Source organism: Oncorhynchus gorbuscha, linkage group LG04, assembly GCF_021184085.1.
Source record: "Oncorhynchus gorbuscha isolate QuinsamMale2020 ecotype Even-year linkage group LG04, OgorEven_v1.0, whole genome shotgun sequence".
NCBI classification, from domain to species: domain Eukaryota; kingdom Metazoa; phylum Chordata; class Actinopteri; order Salmoniformes; family Salmonidae; genus Oncorhynchus; species Oncorhynchus gorbuscha.
Genome location: NC_060176.1, coordinates 76,807,455 through 76,828,103, shown reverse-complemented (window position 1 = coordinate 76,828,103; position 20,649 = coordinate 76,807,455). Strand labels below are relative to the sequence as shown.

Here is a 20,649-nt window from a genome sequence, read left to right as displayed (position 1 = left end):
CAACCGCCGATAAACCCTTCCGAAGAAGACCGTCCGTTTTGTTTAAATTAGCAGGCGGATTTTAAAAAAACTCTTTAGTTATTTATGTAGAAACAAAAGTTTCTAAACTGATTTTTTTCAAAATTATCGAAAGTGGAAAGGTACGTATTTGTTTGAAAGACGTTTCAATGGTTTGTTGCATTTAATTTATAGCTAGAAATATTTAATTGTAATACCCCAGGTAAATTCTAATACACTAAGTAAATTAACTTTAGTTAGTTGGCTAAATTAGTTGTAATTTAGCTTATGTTTTTCAAGTCTAACAGTAGTTTTTAATTGTATGTTACCCCAGTGGAATGTTATTCGTTAAACAATATAACTTGCCAACGTTATCACAAGAAATAAAGTAGGAAGTATTTGCATGTGTCATGGTGTACATTTGCCCCACTGATGTTGCGTTTTTGAGAAGGTTCTTGGTTGGGTGACCACATTTAAAATACCCAAATGCGAGACAACTGGAGGATTTTACAGGACCGTGTAGTTTCAAGTTTTAATGTCGCAAGTACAGTGTAATGCTTTTCTTGTAATCCCCAACAATGCTGTCATTGATAACAATGTAATACAAAAAAATAACAGAAATAAAACCATATCTACACTGTTTACAATTTTAGGGATGGATACTGGCTCGTTAGAGGTAGATATGTTAACGTGATTTATGCATCAGGATATATAGTACCAGTCAGGTTTGGACACACCTACTCATTCAAGGGTTTTTCTTTATTTTTACTATTTTTGACATTATAGAATAATAGTGAAGACATCAACTATGAAATAACACATTGAATCTTCTTCGAAGTAGCCACCCTTTGCCTTGACATCTTTGCACACACTTGGCGTTCTCTCAATCAGCTTTATGAGGTCGTCACCTGGGATGCATTTCAATTAACAGGTGTCTTTTTAAGTTAATTTGTGGAATTTCTTTCCTACTTAGCCAATCAGTTGTGTTGTGACAAGATAGGGGTGATTTACCAAGTAAGGTCATCTTCTGTATAAAACCAAGTCCATATTATGGCAAGAACCGCTCAAATAAGCAAGAGAAACAACAGTCCATTACTTTAAGACATGAAGGTCAGTAAATCAGGAACATTTCAAGAACTTTTCAAGTTTCTTCAAGTGCAGTTGCAAAAACCATCAAGCTCCATCATGACACTGGCTCTCATGAGGACCGGCACAGGAATGGAAGACCCAGAGTTATGGAAGGCACAGGAATGGAAGACCCAGAGTTATGGAAGGCACAGGAATGGAAGACCCAGAGTTATGGAAGGCACAGGAATGGAAGACCCAGAGTTATGGAAGGCACAGGAATGGAAGACCCAGAGTTATGGAAGGCACAGGAATGGAAGACCCAGAGTTATGGAAGGCACAGGATTGGAAGACCCTGGTTGAGAATGTCAAGAGTGTTCAAAGCTGTCATCAAGGCAAAGGGTGGCTACTTTGAAGAATCTAAAATATATTTAGATTTAACACTTTTTTTTGGTTACTACATGATTCCATGTGTTATTTCATAGTGTTGATGTCTTCACTATTCTACAATATAGTAACAATAAAGAAACCCTTGAATGAGTAGGTGTCAACTTTTGACTGGTACTGTCTGTAATATATAAATAAAATACACACACATCATAATAGTAGCAGTTGGTGTGTAGAGTCTATGTGTAGCTATGTGCGTGTGAGTACATGATTTGAGTGACATGTTGGAGTATATGTGTGTGTGTGTGTGTGTGTAGGGCCCTGTGACAGCATAGGTGACTGCATAGGTGGTGCAAAAGGAATAATAAAATAGAGGTCAACTCCAATTGTAAGTGCATCTATTTAGCAGTCGTGGCCTGTAACCTACAGTGTAACCCTCCCCGCTTACACACAAATACCTCTTATGGTGTAGTAGCAATGTTTTAGGTGCCGGAGAGCAATACAAATGTAAATGACGTCATCGCTTCACGGCTGCCTATATGCCCACACAAAGTCGCAAGACACCAAGTTGCCTCAAACACATATATTAGGCATATCTAATTTAAAAATAGGGCCATGGCATCATCACTGTGAATCGTGAATGATAATTCTTCACGTTTTACCAGCGACTTGTCCAAACGGATCATTTGATCTCATTCAGTTTCATGGGAAATGTAAATCTTCTTGAATGACTTAACACCTTCTGCTCACAAAAACAAACTACACTGAACTTAAATATATAAATGCAACAATTTAAATGATTATACTACGTTACAGTTCATAGAAGGAAATCAGGAAATGTAAATAAATTCATTAGGCCCTCATCTATGGCTTTCACATGACTGGGCAGGGGAGCAACCATGGGTGGGTCTGGGAGGGCACAGGCCCACCAACTTGGGTGACACTTCCACCCACTTGGGAGCCAAGTCCATCCAATCAGAATGAGTTGTTCCACACAGACAGAAATACTCCTCAGCACCCCACCCCGCCCTCCTGAGACAATCCCGCATGTGAAGAAGCTGGATGTGGAGGTTCTGGACTGGTGTGGTTACACGTTGTGAGGCCGGTTGGATGTACTGCCAAATTCTCTAAAATGACGTTGGAGGTGGCTTTTGATAGAGAAATTAAGCTGAAATTCTCTGGCAACGACTCTGTTGGACATTCCTGCAGACAGTATGCCAATTGCACGCTCCATCAAAAACTAAAAACATCTGTGGCATTGTGTTGTGACAACCACATTTTTAGTGGCCTTTTATTGTCCCCAGCACAAGGTGCACCGGTGTAATGATCATGCTGTTCAATCCGCTTCTTGATATGCCACACCTGTCAGGTGGATGGATTATGTTGGCAATGGAGAAATGACCACTAACAGGGATGTAAATCAAAGCACATTCTGTCCAGTCGCTCACGCTGTTGAGCTTTGGCCGCATTATATATATTTTTAAAAAGTACTCTTCAGCTAGTGTCCTAAACGCCCAAAACACAAATTCTTATGAGATATGTTATTTGTGATCTTCCAAGACATTGATACAGCTTTGATCTAAACCAGGGATGGGCAACTTCGATGGGGGTGGGGGCCACAAAAAAAAGAAACTCATGAGTGGCATTATTGGCTTGTGGGTCTATGTACCCACATTGCGAGCAAAACATTTTTAGCAGCCCCCATTGTGACAGTGAAGAGTTCTAATGTTAATTTCCTTCAATTCTACACATTTTGCCATGGGGCGGAGGCAAATGTTTGCAGTTTCTGATAATTGATGATCAATGGACCCCACCAGGGTTGGTAATTGGACCACGCTTACTACCAGTTTGGTAAATTAGCTGGCTGCTAGATTAGATCATCTAAGACATTTTGCTGACATGGACTTGTTGAATGACTGTTTTGGCGCCGGAGAGCTCGTGCGCTATGTCTAATATTTAAAAAAGTATTGTGTTATTGCTCGCCTGAGGTATTCTATCTACCAAGAGTTCACATCTATATTATTCGTAGCTGTCTATTTACCACCAAAAACCAATGCTGGTACTAATACTACACTCAACCATCTGTATAAGGTCATAAGCAAACAAGAAAAAGGTCATCCAGAAGTGGCGCTCCTAGTGGCCGGGGACTTTAATGCAGGCAGACTTAAATCCGTTTTACCTAATTTCTACCAGCATGTCACATGTGCAACCAGAGGGGAAAAAAGCTCCAGACCACCTTTACTCCACACAGAGATTCATACAAAAACAAACCCAGCTACGAGTTGCCCAGTTGATGTGAGCCCACGAGTTAAATGCCTTTTTATGCTCACTTCGTGGCAAGCAACACTGACGCATGCACGAGAGCACCAGCTGTTCGGGAAGACTGTGTGACTCTCGGTAGCTGATGTGAGCAAGACCTTTTAAACAGGTCAACGTTCACAAAGCCTGGTGGGGCCTGATGGATTACCAGGACATGTACTCAAAGCATGGCAGACCAACTGTCAAGTGTCTTCACTGACATTTTCATCCTCACCCTGACTGAGTCTCTGTAATACCTACATGTTTCAAGCAGACCGCCATAGTGCATGTGCCAAAAGAAGCGAAGGTAGCCTAGCTAAATGATTACCGCCCCGTAGCACTCATGTCTGTAGCCATGAAGCTTTAAAGGCTGATCATTGCTCACTCGGGTTCCCCTGAGTAGCGCACCGGTCTAAGGCACTGCTTCTCGGTGCTAGAGGCATCACTATAGACACCCTGGTTCGAATCCAGGCTGTATCACAACCGGCCGTGATTGGGAGTCCCATACGGCGGCACACAATTGGACCAGCGTCATCCGGGTTTTGCCGGTGTAGGCCGTCATTGTAAATAAGTATTTGTTCTTAACGGACATGCCTAGTTAAATTTTAAAAAACATCAACAGCATTCTCCCAGATACCCTAGACCCACTCCAATTTGCATACCGCCCCAACAGAGCCACAGATGCAACCTCAATCGCGCTCCATACTGCCCTTTCCCACCTGGACAAAAGGAACACCAATGTGAGAATGTTTTTCATTGCCTACAGCTCAGTGTTCAATACCATAGTGCCCTCAATGCTCATCACTAAGCTAAGGACTCTGGGTCTAAACACCTCCCTCTGCAACTGGATCCTTGACTTCCTGACAGGCCGCCCTCGGGTGGTAAGGGTAGGCAACAACACGTCTGCTAAGCTGATGCTCAACACTGGAGATCAGTCCTCTCCTGTACTCCCTGTTCACCCACGACTGCGTGGCCAAACACTACTCCAACACCCTCATTCATTTTGCTGACGACACAAGTGTGTCTGATCACCAACAACGATGAGACAGCCTATAGGGAAGAGGTCAGGGACCTGGCAGTGTGGCACAAGGACAACAATCTCTCCCTCAATGTGAGCAAGACGAAGGAGCTGATCGTGAACTACAGGAGACTGTGGACTGATCAGGCCCCTGTTAACGTTGACTGGGCTGTAGTGGAGCAGGTTGAGAACTTCAAGCTCCTTGGTGTCCACATCACCAACAAACTATCATGGTCCAACCACACCAAGACGTTGGTTGTCAAGAGGGCACGACAACCTAGTTTTGAATGGCCTGTCTGCAATAAACTTGAGACATTGTATCAACTATTAACTTGGGTCCAGCCTGAAGCTGTTGTTTAAACTGTTCCAGAGTCAGTGCTCTCCAGACAGACACACAGCTTTAGGCTATTTACTCAGGGGTGTGATCCTGCAGGCCTTTTTTGACATTTCTACCAGATCAGAGCATGACCCCCCCCCGTTTTCACGCTGAGTGGTTACCGAAAGGGAGAGTGACCTTTCACGCTGAGTGGTTATCGAGAGGGAGAGTGACCCCCCCCCCCCCCCTTTCATGCTGAGTGGTTATGGAAAGGGAGATTGACCCCCAGCCCCCTTCACGTTGAGTGTTTATGGAAAGGGAGAGTGACCCCCCCCTTCACGCCCCCCTTCACGCTGAGTGGTTATGGAAAGGGAGATTGACCCCCCCCTTCACGCTGAGTGGTTATCGAAAGGGAGAGTGACACCCCCCCCCCTGAAAGGGAGAGCGCTGGAAAGATTTTTTGAATAGTCCACGTTGAGGACCTATTGTCATTCTCAGTGGATGTAAAAACATACTTATTTTACTTTTTGAGGTGAAGAAAAAATGACTTTGAGAAGCTCCACAGAGATGGTGAGTTACGACAATCATAAATACTATCAAATCCCCAAATGGGCACATTTTATAGACCTACAGTTGCACGCAAGCCAGGTAGTGCACATATTTGCCACTGCTCGATTTAAAAATAAACCATCTTGGTCCACCAACAACCGATCGGAATGGGTCAGCCCTGAAACATGCTATATACATTTCACAGACACACCGTGTTTTACATTGAGTTATTTTTAGTCTTCAGCTTCCCTCAACCCTTCCCATCGTTCTCTGAATACCATCCAATTTATTTGTGCCTTATATTTTTAAACTGCTGTGATGTTTCACAGAGGTTCTGAACCTTCCTATTCTCAGTGTTTTACAGATTGTAAATTAAATAAACATTTTTGCTAACAGTATTTATATTATTGATTTTTGACTGACTTTTCAAATCACCCAGCAGAGTTGGCTCCACTTAAATATTGCAATTCATCAGCCATGCTTGAATCTGTGACCAAAAACAAGCTACATATGGACAGTACCAAAACAAATGATTTGAATATTTTGTCTTTTCGCAGCAAAATCTGCTGGGATGGTTGTATTCCTAATATCGAACATTCTATTGGTTGCAGGACTTTTGTATAATTTAAATTGAAAACCTAAAGTTTTGAATCTGGTGTTTTTTGTAGCAGTTTATAAACCATGTGGCATAGAATTGGTACATCTTTGTCTTCCCAACTATTTTGCAATTATGGCACAGCTGTACCTTTTTTGGGGGGTATTTGAAATGAAATTTGCTATACTAGTTTTATTCATTTTCTTTTAACCAGTTTTTGTCTTTAGTGGAGGACTAACAAACAAGTTCATTTCCCCCTTCATTTTTACATTAATGCTGGTTGTAATTTGGGGTATAGGAGACATTTCCATATTTATGTTAGCTGCATGTTTGACAACTCCACCAGTCCTATTTATGATATAATTTTAAAAGATTATGCTGTTTAATCCCCCCCCACCCAAAATGTTAAATTTATCAATGAGTATATTTGAGTTTAACAATTTGTTGCAACCAACTTTTCTATGGCTTGTTTTAAAAATAGTCACTATTTTGGGGATTATTTCATTTTCAAATAACAAAGTGAAAAGTTGTAATCTGAATAAAGGGGGAGAACCAGTTTGGATTTAAGTGTGACTTTTGTATGACTGAAACCTTTAGTGAGAGGTCTCATGCTTTAATATTTCATTTCTGTCTTCTGAATTCATATTCATTATAATAAATAGGCCCAGTTAATTTTGTTTGGCTTGCCATTCCAAATCAAATATAATTAAATAAAAAACACATTGCCAGGTGTAGGCAAGGCCATAAATAGAAAGGTAAACTGGGATATGACTAAAGTGCTTGTCGGGGTGATTTCTCCACAAATACACAGTTAATTTCCTTTCCATGGTAACAATCTTGATATTTTTATTAGCATTTATTCTAGAGATCATTTTCTTTCAGGATATGAATAGGACATACATTTTTGGTTGCGGGACAAAGGGACAAAATGCGGGACTGTCCCGCACAATCCGGGACAATGTCACCCTGGTAAGTGGGTGACCCCTCCCACTTCCTGCTAGTGTGCCCATCTTTCATTGTTCATATGGAGGCATTTGCAGTTAGTTGACTGGTTTGGGAAACATTTGCTATCCTATTTAAACATGAACTGTTCTGGCTATCCATGTATAGCCTAGATGTATTTTTCTGCCTATGTCTTTTCTTCATTCTTTCACCAGATCCAGGATGAACCGAGCATCCAGCAGTAGGCTCTCTGAGCTCCCTCAAAGAGTTGAAAGCAACAGAATGAGCATGGTTTATGCAACACCGCAGAGGTTAGTGTTCAAACGAACGTCAATGGAAGTTGCTTTATGGGATATGTATTTGCTAATACAGTGAGCATATCAATATTTGTTCACAGCAAACAATCCTTCGGAAAGTTGAACATTCCTAAACCCCAGTCTGTCACATCCGAGAGAAGAACCAGCTTTTTTGGTAGTCGGTAAGTTCCTACACTGAAGAAAATACCATGATACACCTAGTTCTCTATCACTGACACCATGCGAGACAAAGACTATTCCTGTTAGTGAATCTATATGATTGGGAGACATTTCCCACTGCCAAGTTCAGTGGTTCCCAACTCCAGTCCTCGAGTCCCTCAGACAGTACAGGTTTTTATTGTAGCTCTGGACATGTTCACACTGCAGGCCTTTCTGCTCCAATCGGTTTTGGTTTTCAATTCTTTTTTCTAATAGAGACCGTCCAAACAGCAAGTTAAAAGTGAACCAATTGGATTTGTGTGTTCTGACAGCCTTCATTTACTGACATGGCTATGCTAGTTGTCATAGTAACGGTGGTTGTGCACAGTGGTGTAAGCTGATTGGTGGTGGCGCTTGTGCTTCCTATCACTTAGAAGTTATGTATGGAATCAATATCTTGCCAAATGTAAATCACTATCCACAAACACCTTTTGATTTGTATTTGTAAATCGATATATTGCGTTAGAATTATTTTATGACTGTAGATATGCAGGTCATTTCCAAGGGCCTTAATAAAAATGACTGCCATAAAGATTTGCACATAGGAGAGATGCGCAAACATGACAGATATGGCATAAGAAGAATAAGTTCTCACACATAGAAAGACATTTGTATTCATAGAAAAAGGTTTGTACCCATAGAAAGTGATTTCTAGACGTCGTTGGCAGCCTCTCGTTTGGCAATGTTGATGTCTGCCTTTCAAGGATGCAGAAATCATAGTATGTTACCCATAGTATGTTACCCATAGTATGTTACCCATAGTATTTTAACTCAAATCAAATGTATTTATATAGCCCTTCGTACATCAGCTGACATCTCAAAGTGTTGTATAGAAACCCAGCCTAAAACCCCAAACAGCAAGCAATGCAGGTGTATAAGCACGGTGGCTAGGGAAAAACTCTCTAGAAAGGCCAAAACCTAGAGAGGAACCAGGCTATGTGGGGTGGCCAGTCCTCTTCTGGCTGTGCCTGGTAGAGATTGTAACAGAACATGGCCAAGATGTTCAAATGTTCAAAAATGACCAGCATGGTCCAATAATAATAAGGCAGAACAGTTGAAACTGGAGCAGCAGCACGGCCAGGTGGACTGGGGACAGCAAGGAGTCATCATGTCAGGTAGTCCTGAGGCATGGTCCTAGGGCTCAGGTCCTCCGAGAGAGAGAAAGAAAGAGAGAATTAGAGAGAGCACACTTACATTCACACAGGACACCGAATAGGACAGGAGAAGTACTCCAGATAACAAACTGACCCTAGCCCCCCGACACAAACTACTGCATTATAAATACTGGAGGCTGAGACATGTTAACCATAGTATGTCCAACGTAAATAATCGAAGCCCTAGATTACTCTATTTGCAAAACTATTGCTGTGGACACCCGTTTATCACCCACATAGTTGAATTAGCAGGCCAGTGTGATAGCACCACTAAATGTGAAGGATATGTCATCTATTGTAAATTATTATAATCGATCCGTTGTCTCATGCTGCACAGACTATGAGCATCAAGGAGACCTAAGTTTTCCTGAGGCCTCCAACCATTTCTCCAGTAGAGGCATGCGAAAGGTAGAGGGGAGGTGTAAGATATGGGATCAGACTTTATAACGATAGTGCTTCCTTCCCCTTCCTCGCCCCAATCTGGTTTGAACAAGGGCCCTGCACACATCGACAACAGTCACCCTCTTAGCATCGTTACCTCTCGCTCCAATAAAATCGCCGTTTTTGCAGATTAAGTGAAACAACTACTTCAAGGTCTCAGAGCGAGTGACGTCACGGATTAACACTCCATTAGCGCGTACCTCTAACTAGCTGGCCATTTCACACCGGTTACACTCACCCCCTTCGCGTGGCTCCTTTTCCACATCAACCAGTGATCTGTGTCAACAGCATCAATGGGATGGACTTTTTTCAACGACTACATCGCTTTCTACGCATGAGAACTTTTTGTCGTTATGGCGTTTTATTGAAGTCCCTTGGAAATGACCTGCATATCTTCAGTTGTATAAAAAAAGATCTAATGCAATGTAATGATTTACAAATCAAAAGGTGTTTGTTTGTGGAATGGTGATTTATATTTGGCATGATATTGATCCCACAGTTATGTAGCAAAATCTACGGTGAAAAGAAAGCCTGCCAGTGTTGTTTCACAGTTGCTTTGAATGTTCAAAATCATAGTGTCAGAACACCTTTTTTAAATCCTCAAAGGACAAGGTGATCCATCTTTCAGAACAAGTCCTTTTAGCCACATAATTCAACTAACTAGTTAGGTAGATGATTAGCGCTATAGCACATTCACTCATTTGTTAGTAAACAATTAAAAAGCTAGTTATCTACCACATGTTCTTGTCAAAACTCTCAGACGAAATAGCAAATAACAAGATATGCCAAACAGTTGTAAAACCACGAGGGCAAATCATTCAGACACATCATGGTCAGGAATCAGATTTGTGACTTGAAATGTCTGCTACCATGTGCTGTTTGACTGTTCAGGCTGCAGGAAAAATAACATGTATTTGCATCAGATATGCAAAAAAATTGGATTTGAGTCACTTCAATGTGAACCAGGCTTATGTGGTACCATGAATGCTAAAAATCTGATGAACTCTTTTCAGGACCAGTGGGACTGGCATGGCTCGCAACAGCACCTTTGGTGGTACAGAGAAGATGAAGGATCCCCGGCCCTTACACGATAAGGCCTATGTTCAGCAGTGCATCAGACAGTTGTGTGAGGTATGGATTCCTAATATACGCACATTATAAAGTATCTCAGAGTAGGAGTGCTGCTCTTGGCTCCGTTGTCTCTTTAACATCCTCATGAATAAGATTCTATGACCTTTGGGGGGTCTGGTCCTAGATCAGCACTCCTTCACAAAGACACATCATTTCCCTCGTTCTCCTCTAGTTTCTGTCAGAGAAGGGCTTTCCGGGTTCAATGTCAGTCAAGTCTCTCCAGTCGCCCTCCACCAAGGAGTTCCTCAAGATCTTTGAGTTCATCTACTGCCTCCTGGACCCCACCTTCCAGATGCCCACCTCCAAAGTGGAGGAAGAGGTCCCCAGGATTCTCAAAGACTTGGGGTAAATAGTGGTTAGAGTGTTGGGCCAGTAATCGAAAGGTTGCTGCATCGAATCCCTGAGCTGACAAGGTAAAAAAAAAAATATGTCGTTCTGCCCCTGAACAAGGCAGTTAACCCACTGTTCCCAGGTAGGATGACGTTGTAAATAATAATTTGTTCTTAACCTCTCTGGGATATGTGGGATGCCAGCGTCCCACCTGGCCAAAAGCCAGTGAAAATGCAGAGCTTCAAATTACTATAAAAATCGAACTGTCATGAAATCACACATGGAAGATGCCAAACTAAAGCTACACTTGTGAATCCAGCCAACATGTCAGATTTCAAAAAGGCTTTTCGGCAAAAGCAAACGATGCTATTATCTTAGGGTAGCACCTCCGTAAACAAAGAGAGAAAGCATATTTCAACCCGCAGGCTCGACAAAATGCAGAAATAAAAATATACCTTTGACGAGCTTCTTTTGTTGGTACTCCAATATGTCCCATAAACATCACAAATGGTCCTTTTGTTCCATTTAATTCTGTCGATATATATCCAAAATGTCCATTTATTTGGTGCGTTTGATCCTGAAAAATACCGGTTCCAACTTCCACAACGTGACTACAAAATATCTCAAAAGTTAACTGTATACTTTGCCAAAACTTTAGGTATTTTTTAACTTAAATAATCAATAAAATTGAAGACTGGATGATCTGTGTTCAATACAGGAGGAAAACAAACTGTAGCTTTCTGGTCACGCGCCTTATTTTAACAGTACACTTGAAGTCACCCTCGTTTTCAACAGGGCTACTTCTTCATTCCACAAAGGAAAAATGTTTCGCCTGATAAATAAGTTCTGTTATACTCACAGACATGATTCAAACAGAGTGTTTTCTATCTAAATCTACTAATAATATGCATATATTATCTTCTGGGGATGAGTAGCAGGCAGTTGAATTTGGGCATCCATTTCATCCGGACATGAAAATACTGCCCCCTGTCACCAAGAAGTTAACTGACTTGCCTAGATAAAGGTTACATTAAAACATTTTTTAAATGAGCTCATTCTGCTGTACATGTTAAAAATGGTCTGTGTCCCAAATGGCATCCCTATAGGCCCTGGCCAAAGGTAGTGCCCTATATAGAGAATATGGTGCTATTTGGGACTCAGATGTGATCATTTGCTGTTTGCATCTGGTTTTTGTACGCTAGCCCATTCCTCATTCTATGATACTGACTGTATATTTCTGATGGCAGGTATCCATTTGTTCTCTCCAAAAGTTCCATGTACTCTGTGGGGGCGCCACATACATGGCCACAGGTCTTGGGGGCTGTTGTCTGGCTCATCGATACTGTGAAGGTGGGTACGAGTACAGCAGAATACTACCTAATCTCTAAACTCATTAATAACATTAACTGTTTAAATGAAGGTTTGAATAATGAGAGATGTTTCTAAAAACATTTTTTTATCAGGATCCCCATTAGCCGACACCAATGGCGACCACTAGTCTTACTGGGCTTCGACATAACGAAATCCTTTACAATTTACATATTTAAAAACATTAACATGTATTGTGTGTGCATCTATTAGTTACACTTGTCAATACGTGAACAACAACGTTAGGTCACATGGGGCAGAGGCCTTGTGCTGTGAACAGTTACTTTATTTTTGAAACCAGGTTTTGTTGTTCACTTGCGCCATGTAGGATGGGAGTTCCATGCAGTCGGGGCTCTGTATAATACTGTATGTTTCCTTGAATTTGTTCTGGTTGTTTTGCAGGTCTTTTGCTGTATGAGTGATCAGGACCTGCTCTTTGCTGATTTCTCTGACGGAAGCACTGAGATTGAGGACGGGGTTGAGTTCAACAAGGTACAGAAACAACTTACTCACAACAAAACCATTTAGGATGTTAGGTCTCTATTTGACCCTGGATGATCCCTTCTGTTTCCAGCTCTTTCTGGACTACACCGCTGAAACCTACAACAAGTTCATGCAAGGAGCGGATACGTTTGATGAAGAGGATGCAGATTATCTTGCTAAACTAAGTAAGCAGTGATGACAAAGTCATTGTTTTTAATTGTGAGTTGTGCCTTTTCCTTCCAAATGAACATATAAAAAAATAACCAGCAACAAGCGCATAAAACGCCAACTTTATATTTACAGAGAGACTTTACAACGTTGACGAAGGGCTTCTCGCATCCATGGAGGAGAAGTACAGGATTCTGAGTGATGAGGTTGAACGGCTGGAGAAAGAAAGTCAAACGGTTTGTCCTTTTAATCTAAGGTCTGTATATACAGTGCATTCGGAAAATATTCCACATTTTGTTCTGTTACAGCCTAATTATCAAATGTATAAAATATTTTCCCTCATCAACTTACACACAAATACCCCATAGTGACAAAGATGAACATTTGTATGTGTTAACTTGGACTCCCAAGTTGTGGTAAATTCAATTGATTGGACATGATTTGGAAAGGCACACACCTGTCTATATAAGGTCCCACAGTTGACAGATCAAAAATCAAGCCATGAGGTCGACGGAATTGTCCGTAGAGCTCCGAGACAGGATTGTGTCGAGGCACAGATCTGAAGAAACGTACCAAAAATGTCTGCAGCATTGAAGGTCCCCAAGTTCACAGTGGTCTCCATAATTCTTAAATGGAAGACAAAGACTCTTCCTAGAGCTGGCTGCCCGGCCAAAATGAGCAATCAGGGGAGAAGGGGCCTTGGTCCAGAGTTCCTCTTTGGAGATGGGTGAACCTTCCAGAAGAACACTCATCTCTGCAGCACTCCACCAATCAGGCCTTTATGGTAGAGTGGCCAGATGGAAGCCACTCGTGAGTAAAAGGCACATGACAGCCCGCTTGGAGTTTGCGAAAAGGTACCTAAAGGACTCTGACCATGAGAAACAAGGTCTGGTCTGATGAAACCAAGATCTGAAATCTTTGACCTGAATGCCAAGCGTCACGTCTGGAAACCTGGCATTGGCACTATCACTACGGTGAAGCATGGTGATGGCAGCATCATGCTGTGGCGATGTGTTTCAGCGGCAGGGACTGGGAGACTAGTCAGGATCGAGGGAAAGATGAACGGAGGAAAGTACAGAGAGATCCTTGCTGAAAACCTGCTCAGGACCTCAGACAAAGACTCACCTTCCAACAGGACAACAAGCACAATGCCAAGGCAACGCAGGAGTGGCTTTGGGCAACAGACAGAGCCCGGACTTGAACCCGATAGAACATCTCTGGAGAGACCTGAAAATAGCTGTGCAGTGATCTTTTTAATAAAAAAAAAATGATTTGACCTTTATTTAACCAGGCAAGTCAGTTAAGAACAATTTCTTATTTTCAATGACGGCCTAGGAACAGTGGGTTAACTGCCTGTTCAGGGGCAGAACGACAGATTTGTACCTTGTCAGCTCGGATGTTTTGAACTCGCAACCTTCCAGTTACTAGTCCAACACTCTAACCACTAGGCTACCCTGCCGCCCCGGGTGGTGGTGGTGATGATGATGATGATGATGATCTGCAGAGAAGAATCGGACAAACTAACCAAATAGAGGTGTGCCAAGCTTGATGCATCATACCCAAGAAGAATCAAGGCTGTAATCGCTGCCAAAGGTGCTTCAACAAAGTACTGAGTAAATACTTATGTAAATATGATATTTCAGTTTTTTATTTAGCAAAAATTTGTTACAATTGATAAATTGTTTTTGCCTTGTCTTTACGGGGTGTTGTGTGTAGATTAATGAGGGTGAAAAAAACAATTCAATTTATTTTAGAATGTATCAAATATGGCAAAAGTCAAGTGGTCTGAATACTTTCCGAATGCACTGTATTCATAGATTTTTCCAAGTTCTGCGACTGAATATTGTACATCTCACGTAGTTTAAGCAGTCGATGAGCTGTAAACGTGCCAGTTACGTTTGAACAGAGCAAATTTGATTCACTATATTTGTAACTATTTTATTCACTTTGGAGCAGGACCGATTGATGGTCAAAAGAACGGAGAAAGTCAAACTTCAGACAGACCTGCAGAAGCTGCAGAGTTATCGCAGTAACCTGGAGTCTTTCAAAGCCAACCTGGAGAACAAAGCCTCTGGATTGGCCGAGGAGCTGGAAGCATCGGGTAAAAAAAACATGACCAAACATTGCTATTCTCGTGGTTTAGCTGGTCTTGCAGTATTGATGCAGCCTCCAGGACACTTTTCTCTTTCTAAAGTGTCTGTAATGTGGTCTACCACCCTTTGACACATCTCTCTCTGTCCCCACATCCTCTCATTCCCTGTTTAAACTAAATGTGAAAATCCATTATACCTTTTTAAAAATTGCTACTCTCCTGGATATCCTGAAACGTTGTCCTGTGTAGGACTGCAAGTGGAGACCCTAAAACAGGAGGAGTCCCGGCTCCAACACATCTTGTCCACCCAGAAGTTCACTCCTGCAGACATTGAGAGGATCAACTGGGAGAAGAGGGAGCTGCAGCAGACCATCAACAGCCTGAGCAAGAGCCTGGAGCAGGCCGAGCAGCACATGTGGAACGAGGAGATCGCTCTGGCCAAGGCCAAGGAGACGGTAAGGAATAGGATGCTGGCCTGATACGACTGCATTCTATACTCATCTGTCTGGTAAATAAAGGCTCAATAAGTATTTTTTTTTAAATGACTAGCTAGCTATGAGCCAGTGCTGAACAGTCTTCTCAGTCTTAACCACTGCTAATGATTTAGGCCGAAGTGAAGCTGGCCGAGTACCACAAGCTCGCCCGCAAACTGAAGCTCATCCCTGTGTCTGCCGAGAACGCATGCGGCCACGACTTTGAGATCAGGACCTCCACAGAATACGGACCGTCCACCATGGTTCAATGCAGAACACAGATTCAAGTATGGTGATTTAGTTCTCATCCAACAATCGCTTTATTACAACAGGTGTGTGTTGTATCTGGACCTAATTCCGTGGCTTATTCTCTACAGCAACTACTGAGGAAACTGATCACTGATGTGGACGAGGAGGGTAGTCGACTGACAGACATGAAACTAAGCCTGGAGGAGTCCATAGAACAGGTACAGAGACATTTCACTGTGTTTCTTAGAAGTCCGAAGGTTTTGTCCCATTTTTGGGGTGTTTTTTTTCTTAACATGGGTCTTTTTCTCTTTCAGGTGAATTCCAATATTTCAGATAAAGCGAATGACTTGAAACAACTGAGAGAGCAAATCCGTAGGCTCGACGAGCAGCTCGAACAAGACATGCAGGTGGGTTATATTTTCAATATTACAAATGTTTGAATATTGTATACAGGAACCCATCTGAAATATTGCTTCACAGGCTAGTTAGTTTGTTGGTGATGTGGACACTAAGGTGTGTGTGTGTGTTGTTACCTACTCTTACTTGAAGCTCTCAACCTGCTCCACTGCAGCCCCGTCGATAAGAATATGGGTGTGCTCTGTCCTCATTTTCCTGTAGTCCACAATCATCTCCTTTGTCTTGATCACGTTGAGGGAGAGGTTGTTGTCCTGGCACCACATGGCCAGGTCTCTGACCTCCTCCCTATAGACTGTCTCGTTGTTGTCGGTGATCAGGCCTACCACTGTTGTGTTATCGGCAAATGTGAAGATGGTGTTGGACTCGTGCCTGGCCGTGCAGTCATGAGTGAACAGGAAGTACAGGAGGGGGTTGAGAACGCACCCGAGGGACCCCTGTGTTGAGGATCAGCGTGGCAGATGTGTTGTTACCTACCCTTACCACCTGGGGGCGGCCCATCAGGAAGTCCAGGATCCAGTTGCAGAGGGAGGTTATTAGTCCCAGAGTCCTTAGCTTATTGATGAGCTTTTGAGGGCACTATGATATTGAATGCTGAGTTGTCCTCAATGAATAGCATTCTCACATAGGTGTTCCTTTTGTCCAGGTGGGAAAGGGCAGTGTGGAGTGCAATAGGGACTGCATTCTGTGGCTCTGTTGGGGCAGTATGCAATTTGGAGTGGGTCTAGGGTTTCTGGGATGTTGTTTTTGACCAACCTTTCAAAAGCACTTCATGGCTACAGACGAGAGTGCTACGGGTCGGTAGTCATTTAGCCAGGTTTTCCATTGTGTTCTTGAGCACAGGCACTATGGTGGTCTGCTTAAAACATGTTGGTATTACAGACTCGAACAGGGAGAGGTTGAACATGTCAGTGAAGACACTTGCTAGTTGGTCAGCGCATGCTTGCAGTACACGTCCTGGTAATCAGTCTGGCCCTGCGGCCTTGTGAATGTTGACCTAAGGGTCTTACTCACATCGGCTGCAGAGAGTGTGATCACACAGTCTTCTGGTACAGCTGGTGCTCTGATGCATGTTTCAGTGTTATCTGCCTCGACGCGAGCATAGAAGTAGTTTAGCTCTCCTGGTAGGCTCATGTCACTGGGCAGCTCTCGGCTGTGCTTCCCTTTGTAGTCTGTAATGGTTTGCAAGTCCTGCCACATCCGACGAGCGTCAGAGCCGGTGTAGTGAGACTCAATCTTATATTGGATTTCTTATAAGTTTCCAGGTTAGAGTCCCGCTCCTTGAAAGTAGCAGCTCTAGCCGTTAGCTCAGTGCGGATGCTGCCTGTAATCCATGGTTTCTGGTTGGGGTATGTACGTACGGTCACTGTGAGGACGACGTCATCGATACACTTATTGATGAAGCCATTTATTTTAAATGTATTGTTTCCACATCTGTGGTTAAATTGTGTTTATCATTTATAAAAATGACATCCCTTTCTCTCTGTGTGTGTGTGTAGGACATGGCCCATGAGGAGCAGAAGTGGTCTGCTGAGATGGAGTCTGTGGAGACCCACCGCAAGCTGCTGGAGAAGAAGGTGACCCTGGGCTATGATGAGTCTGTGGAGCAGCTGAAAGCTGCACAGCAACAGTGAGTAGTGCTCCTCCTACCAATTATTTTGGACCAAATCACAATGTTGAGGGCTACAGGGCTTAGTTTCAAGTTTTATTGTCACGGGCCCAACTACAGTGAAATGCCTTTCTTTCCTGACTGACATGGCAGTAATCAATATCAGTAGTAAAAATACTAATGTAAAGTAGGAAAAAAACACACGAGAAATAGAAACATGAATAACATGAGACAGTAAATAAGCTACTGTTTATATACAGGGTCAGTTCCAATACCATATTTACAATGTGCAGAGATACAAGGGTTAAACTAGTGTCCTGTCCAGGGGGTGTGTTTGTACATCAAGCTGCCTCACACAACAAAAACAGGAGATTTGCTCCTGCCCTATGAGCCGTTCTGGCCCGGACAATGATACTTTATTTGCGTACGGTATGTTTAGGGCTTTACAATTATTTCACAACCACATGAAGTTAGTTTTCATTGTTTATATCTAAAAATAGACCCCCCCTCCACCACCACAGTATTTCTCTTTCTACTCCACAGGTACCATCTTGTCCTGCAAGAAACCAATGAGGAGCGGCGGACTGTGGTTAACAACCTTGCCAGTGTGTTAACCACGGCTGCCAACCACCTGTCCATTGTAGAGGTCAGTCTCCATCTTGCCTCTAACCTGTCGTTCACAAAGCCACTGACCCTGTGCACATCTCGTCTTTATTTAAATATGTATTTTATTCCTTGCCTTGATATTCCTTTTTACAATAACAACTTGATTTGACAAAGACTGTCTTTCTGAGCCTGAGATTCACATTGTGATCATTTCCAGAAATTCTTAGAGGATCAACACAAGCGAGTAGACAGGGTGTACGCGGAAGCTTTCCGGGAGGACGAGGTGGACATTCAGAAGATGAAGGACATTATGGAGAGCTTCATCGCTAAAGTAAATAGCATGTAGTTCCATGCTTTACTATACAAGCTGACATGAGCTCTAACTCTTTACTTGGTTATTCCATTCATTCCATTGGATCCATCCCAGCGGGCAAAACTTGGTTTAGTGACGTTGTGACAACAGAAACTAGTTGAAAGGACATCATTGACAACCAGTTTTGCCTGTTGGGATGAGTGCAGCTTTTCTTCTCTTCTAAGTGACGTCTTTACTGACCACGGTGAGCAGAACATCAGTTCCAAAGGGCCGCACCATCTTCTGCAGTTTCCCTGGTCACTGCTCTAAAGCATTGGGAACTTGTGAGACCAGATGGGAAGACTGTATTGGGTGCTGGTAGAATATATGTTTCAATAGGAGTTTTACTTTGTTCAAGTACCCCTGGGTTAGATAATGGGTGTTAAACCTCTTTGTAAAGTATTTTAATGTTCTCTTGTGGTTGTTCTCATATTAGCCACTAGAGGGCAGTGTAAAGCTAGATTTAAAATACAACAGTTTCTGGTTGCGTGAAATTTAGATTATGGTTATTTGTTTTTCGCTGCAGTTTGTGATGCTTTAAATAAAGATACATATCCCCAATATTTCCATGTTTGTTTTTTGCCAGTCATACTTATTCAGATATAGACACTTTACCCACTCATAACAACCGTGTCTAGTCTGTGCAATACGATGTAAACTACGGACTAAATAGTTTGTACCTACATTTACTTCTTCCTCTTAGACCCACATACTCAGTCAGACATACTATAGGCTGCACCACATAATGAAATGGAACAGGACTTATTTTGGGTCTCTATGGTGTATTCAGGGAATCGGGTAATCTCTGGTAGTGAATTGAGCTGTATTACAGTCCTGTCACTGCTTCACTCCCTGGCTACATGTATTCACATGATACCAAACGGTTGTTGCTATGTTTTGCACTAATGAATACAACCCTGCTCTCTGATACCACCATTTGTTTAAAGGTATCCAATTGCTAGTTAGTCTTACAACTCCCTTACGGACTCGAGAGGCAAAGGTCGAGAGCCGTGCATCCCTTGAAACGCAACCCGAACCAAGCCACACTGTTTCTTGACACAATGCCCGCTTAACCCTGGAAGTCAGCCGCACCAATGTGTCAGAGGAAACACCGTACACCTGGCGACCGTGTCAGCGTGCGCTGTGCCCGGCCGCCCCAGGAGTCGCTAGTGCGTGATGGGACAAGAACATCCATGCCGGCCAAACCCTCCCCTGACAGCTGACTCTAAGCATCAGCTGTCGGAGCAGCTTACCGATCATTGCATCTGAACACAGCCCATCTGTAAATTGCCCACCCAATTAACTCATCCCCATATTATTACTTTTTTTGCTCCTTTGCACACCAGTATCTCTAATTGCACATTCATCTTATACACATCTATCATTCCAGTGTTTAATTTCTAAATTGTAAATATTTTGCCACTGCGCCACTCGGGAGGCACTATCTGATACCTTTGCATGTGGTAAGTTAATCATTGTCTGCAGACATTTCAAGAAGACCACGCCACTGATGAGTCAATTCTGTTAAGCCCCCATTACAACAGTTAGCTATGCCTGTGAGCAAAGCACTCCTTAACAAATAGTTAAATGCCAAAGGCTATTTATTTTTAAATTAAAAAAAAATCTAGTGGGTTGTAGTTAGAATTGAAATGTGGGGCGGGGGTTATTCTAGTGGGTTGTAGTTAGAATTGAAATGTGGGGCGGGGTTAATTCTAGTGGGTTGTAGTTAGAATTGAAATGTGGGGCGGGGGTTATTCTAGTGGGTTGTAGTTAGAATTGAAATGTGGGGCGGGGGTTATTCTAGTGGGTTGTAGTTGAAAGAAATGTGGGGCGGGGTTATTCTAGTGGGTTGTAGTTAGAATTGAAATGTGGGGCGGGGTTATTCTAGTGGGTTGTAGTTAAATGTGGGGCGTGGTTTTGAAATGTGGGGCGGGGGTTAAGTGGGTTGTAGTTAGAATTGAAATGTGGGACGGGGTAATTCTAGTGGGGTTGTAGTTAGAATTGAAATGTGGGGCGGGGGTTATTCTAGTGGGGTTGTAGTTAGAATTGAAATGTGGGGCGGGGGTTATTCTAGTGGGGTTGTAGTTAGAATTGAAA

The 20,649-nt window shown here is 42.6% G+C and overlaps 1 protein-coding gene across 2 annotated transcripts; it reads left to right on the top strand.

Annotated features, from left to right (window-relative positions):
- On the top strand, positions 1-19,115 carry LOC124033419 (kinetochore protein NDC80 homolog). Of its 2 annotated transcripts, XM_046345450.1 has the most exons (18): positions 1-140; positions 7,383-7,478; positions 7,565-7,645; positions 10,291-10,408; positions 10,581-10,753; positions 11,986-12,088; positions 12,509-12,598; positions 12,681-12,774; positions 12,893-12,993; positions 14,714-14,858; positions 15,099-15,304; positions 15,457-15,609; positions 15,700-15,789; positions 15,886-15,978; positions 17,485-17,615; positions 18,138-18,240; positions 18,418-18,531; positions 18,738-19,115. In XM_046345450.1, exons 2-18 carry the CDS (start codon positions 7,390-7,392, stop codon positions 18,738-18,740), a joined length of 1,887 nt encoding a protein of 628 aa, XP_046201406.1. In that variant the 5' UTR covers positions 1-140; positions 7,383-7,389; the 3' UTR covers positions 18,741-19,115. The 2 variants fall into 2 exon arrangements, with proteins under 2 accessions (XP_046201406.1, XP_046201405.1); XM_046345449.1 differs by having other exon boundaries at positions 18,418-19,115.
- The last annotated feature ends 1,534 nt before the right edge of the window (positions 19,116-20,649 follow it).

Excerpts from the sequence above, each read along its gene's own strand:
- LOC124033419 (XM_046345449.1), top strand. The coding sequence starts at position 7,390 with ATGAACCGAGCATCCAGCAGTAGGCTCTCTGAGCTCCCTCAAAGAGTT. Across the intron at positions 12,089-12,508 it reads GGCTCATCGATACTGTGAAG|GTCTTTTGCTGTATGAGTGA; the intron begins GTGGGTACGAGT and ends GTTGTTTTGCAG. Across the intron at positions 15,305-15,456 it reads TGGCCAAGGCCAAGGAGACG|GCCGAAGTGAAGCTGGCCGA; the intron begins GTAAGGAATAGG and ends CTAATGATTTAG.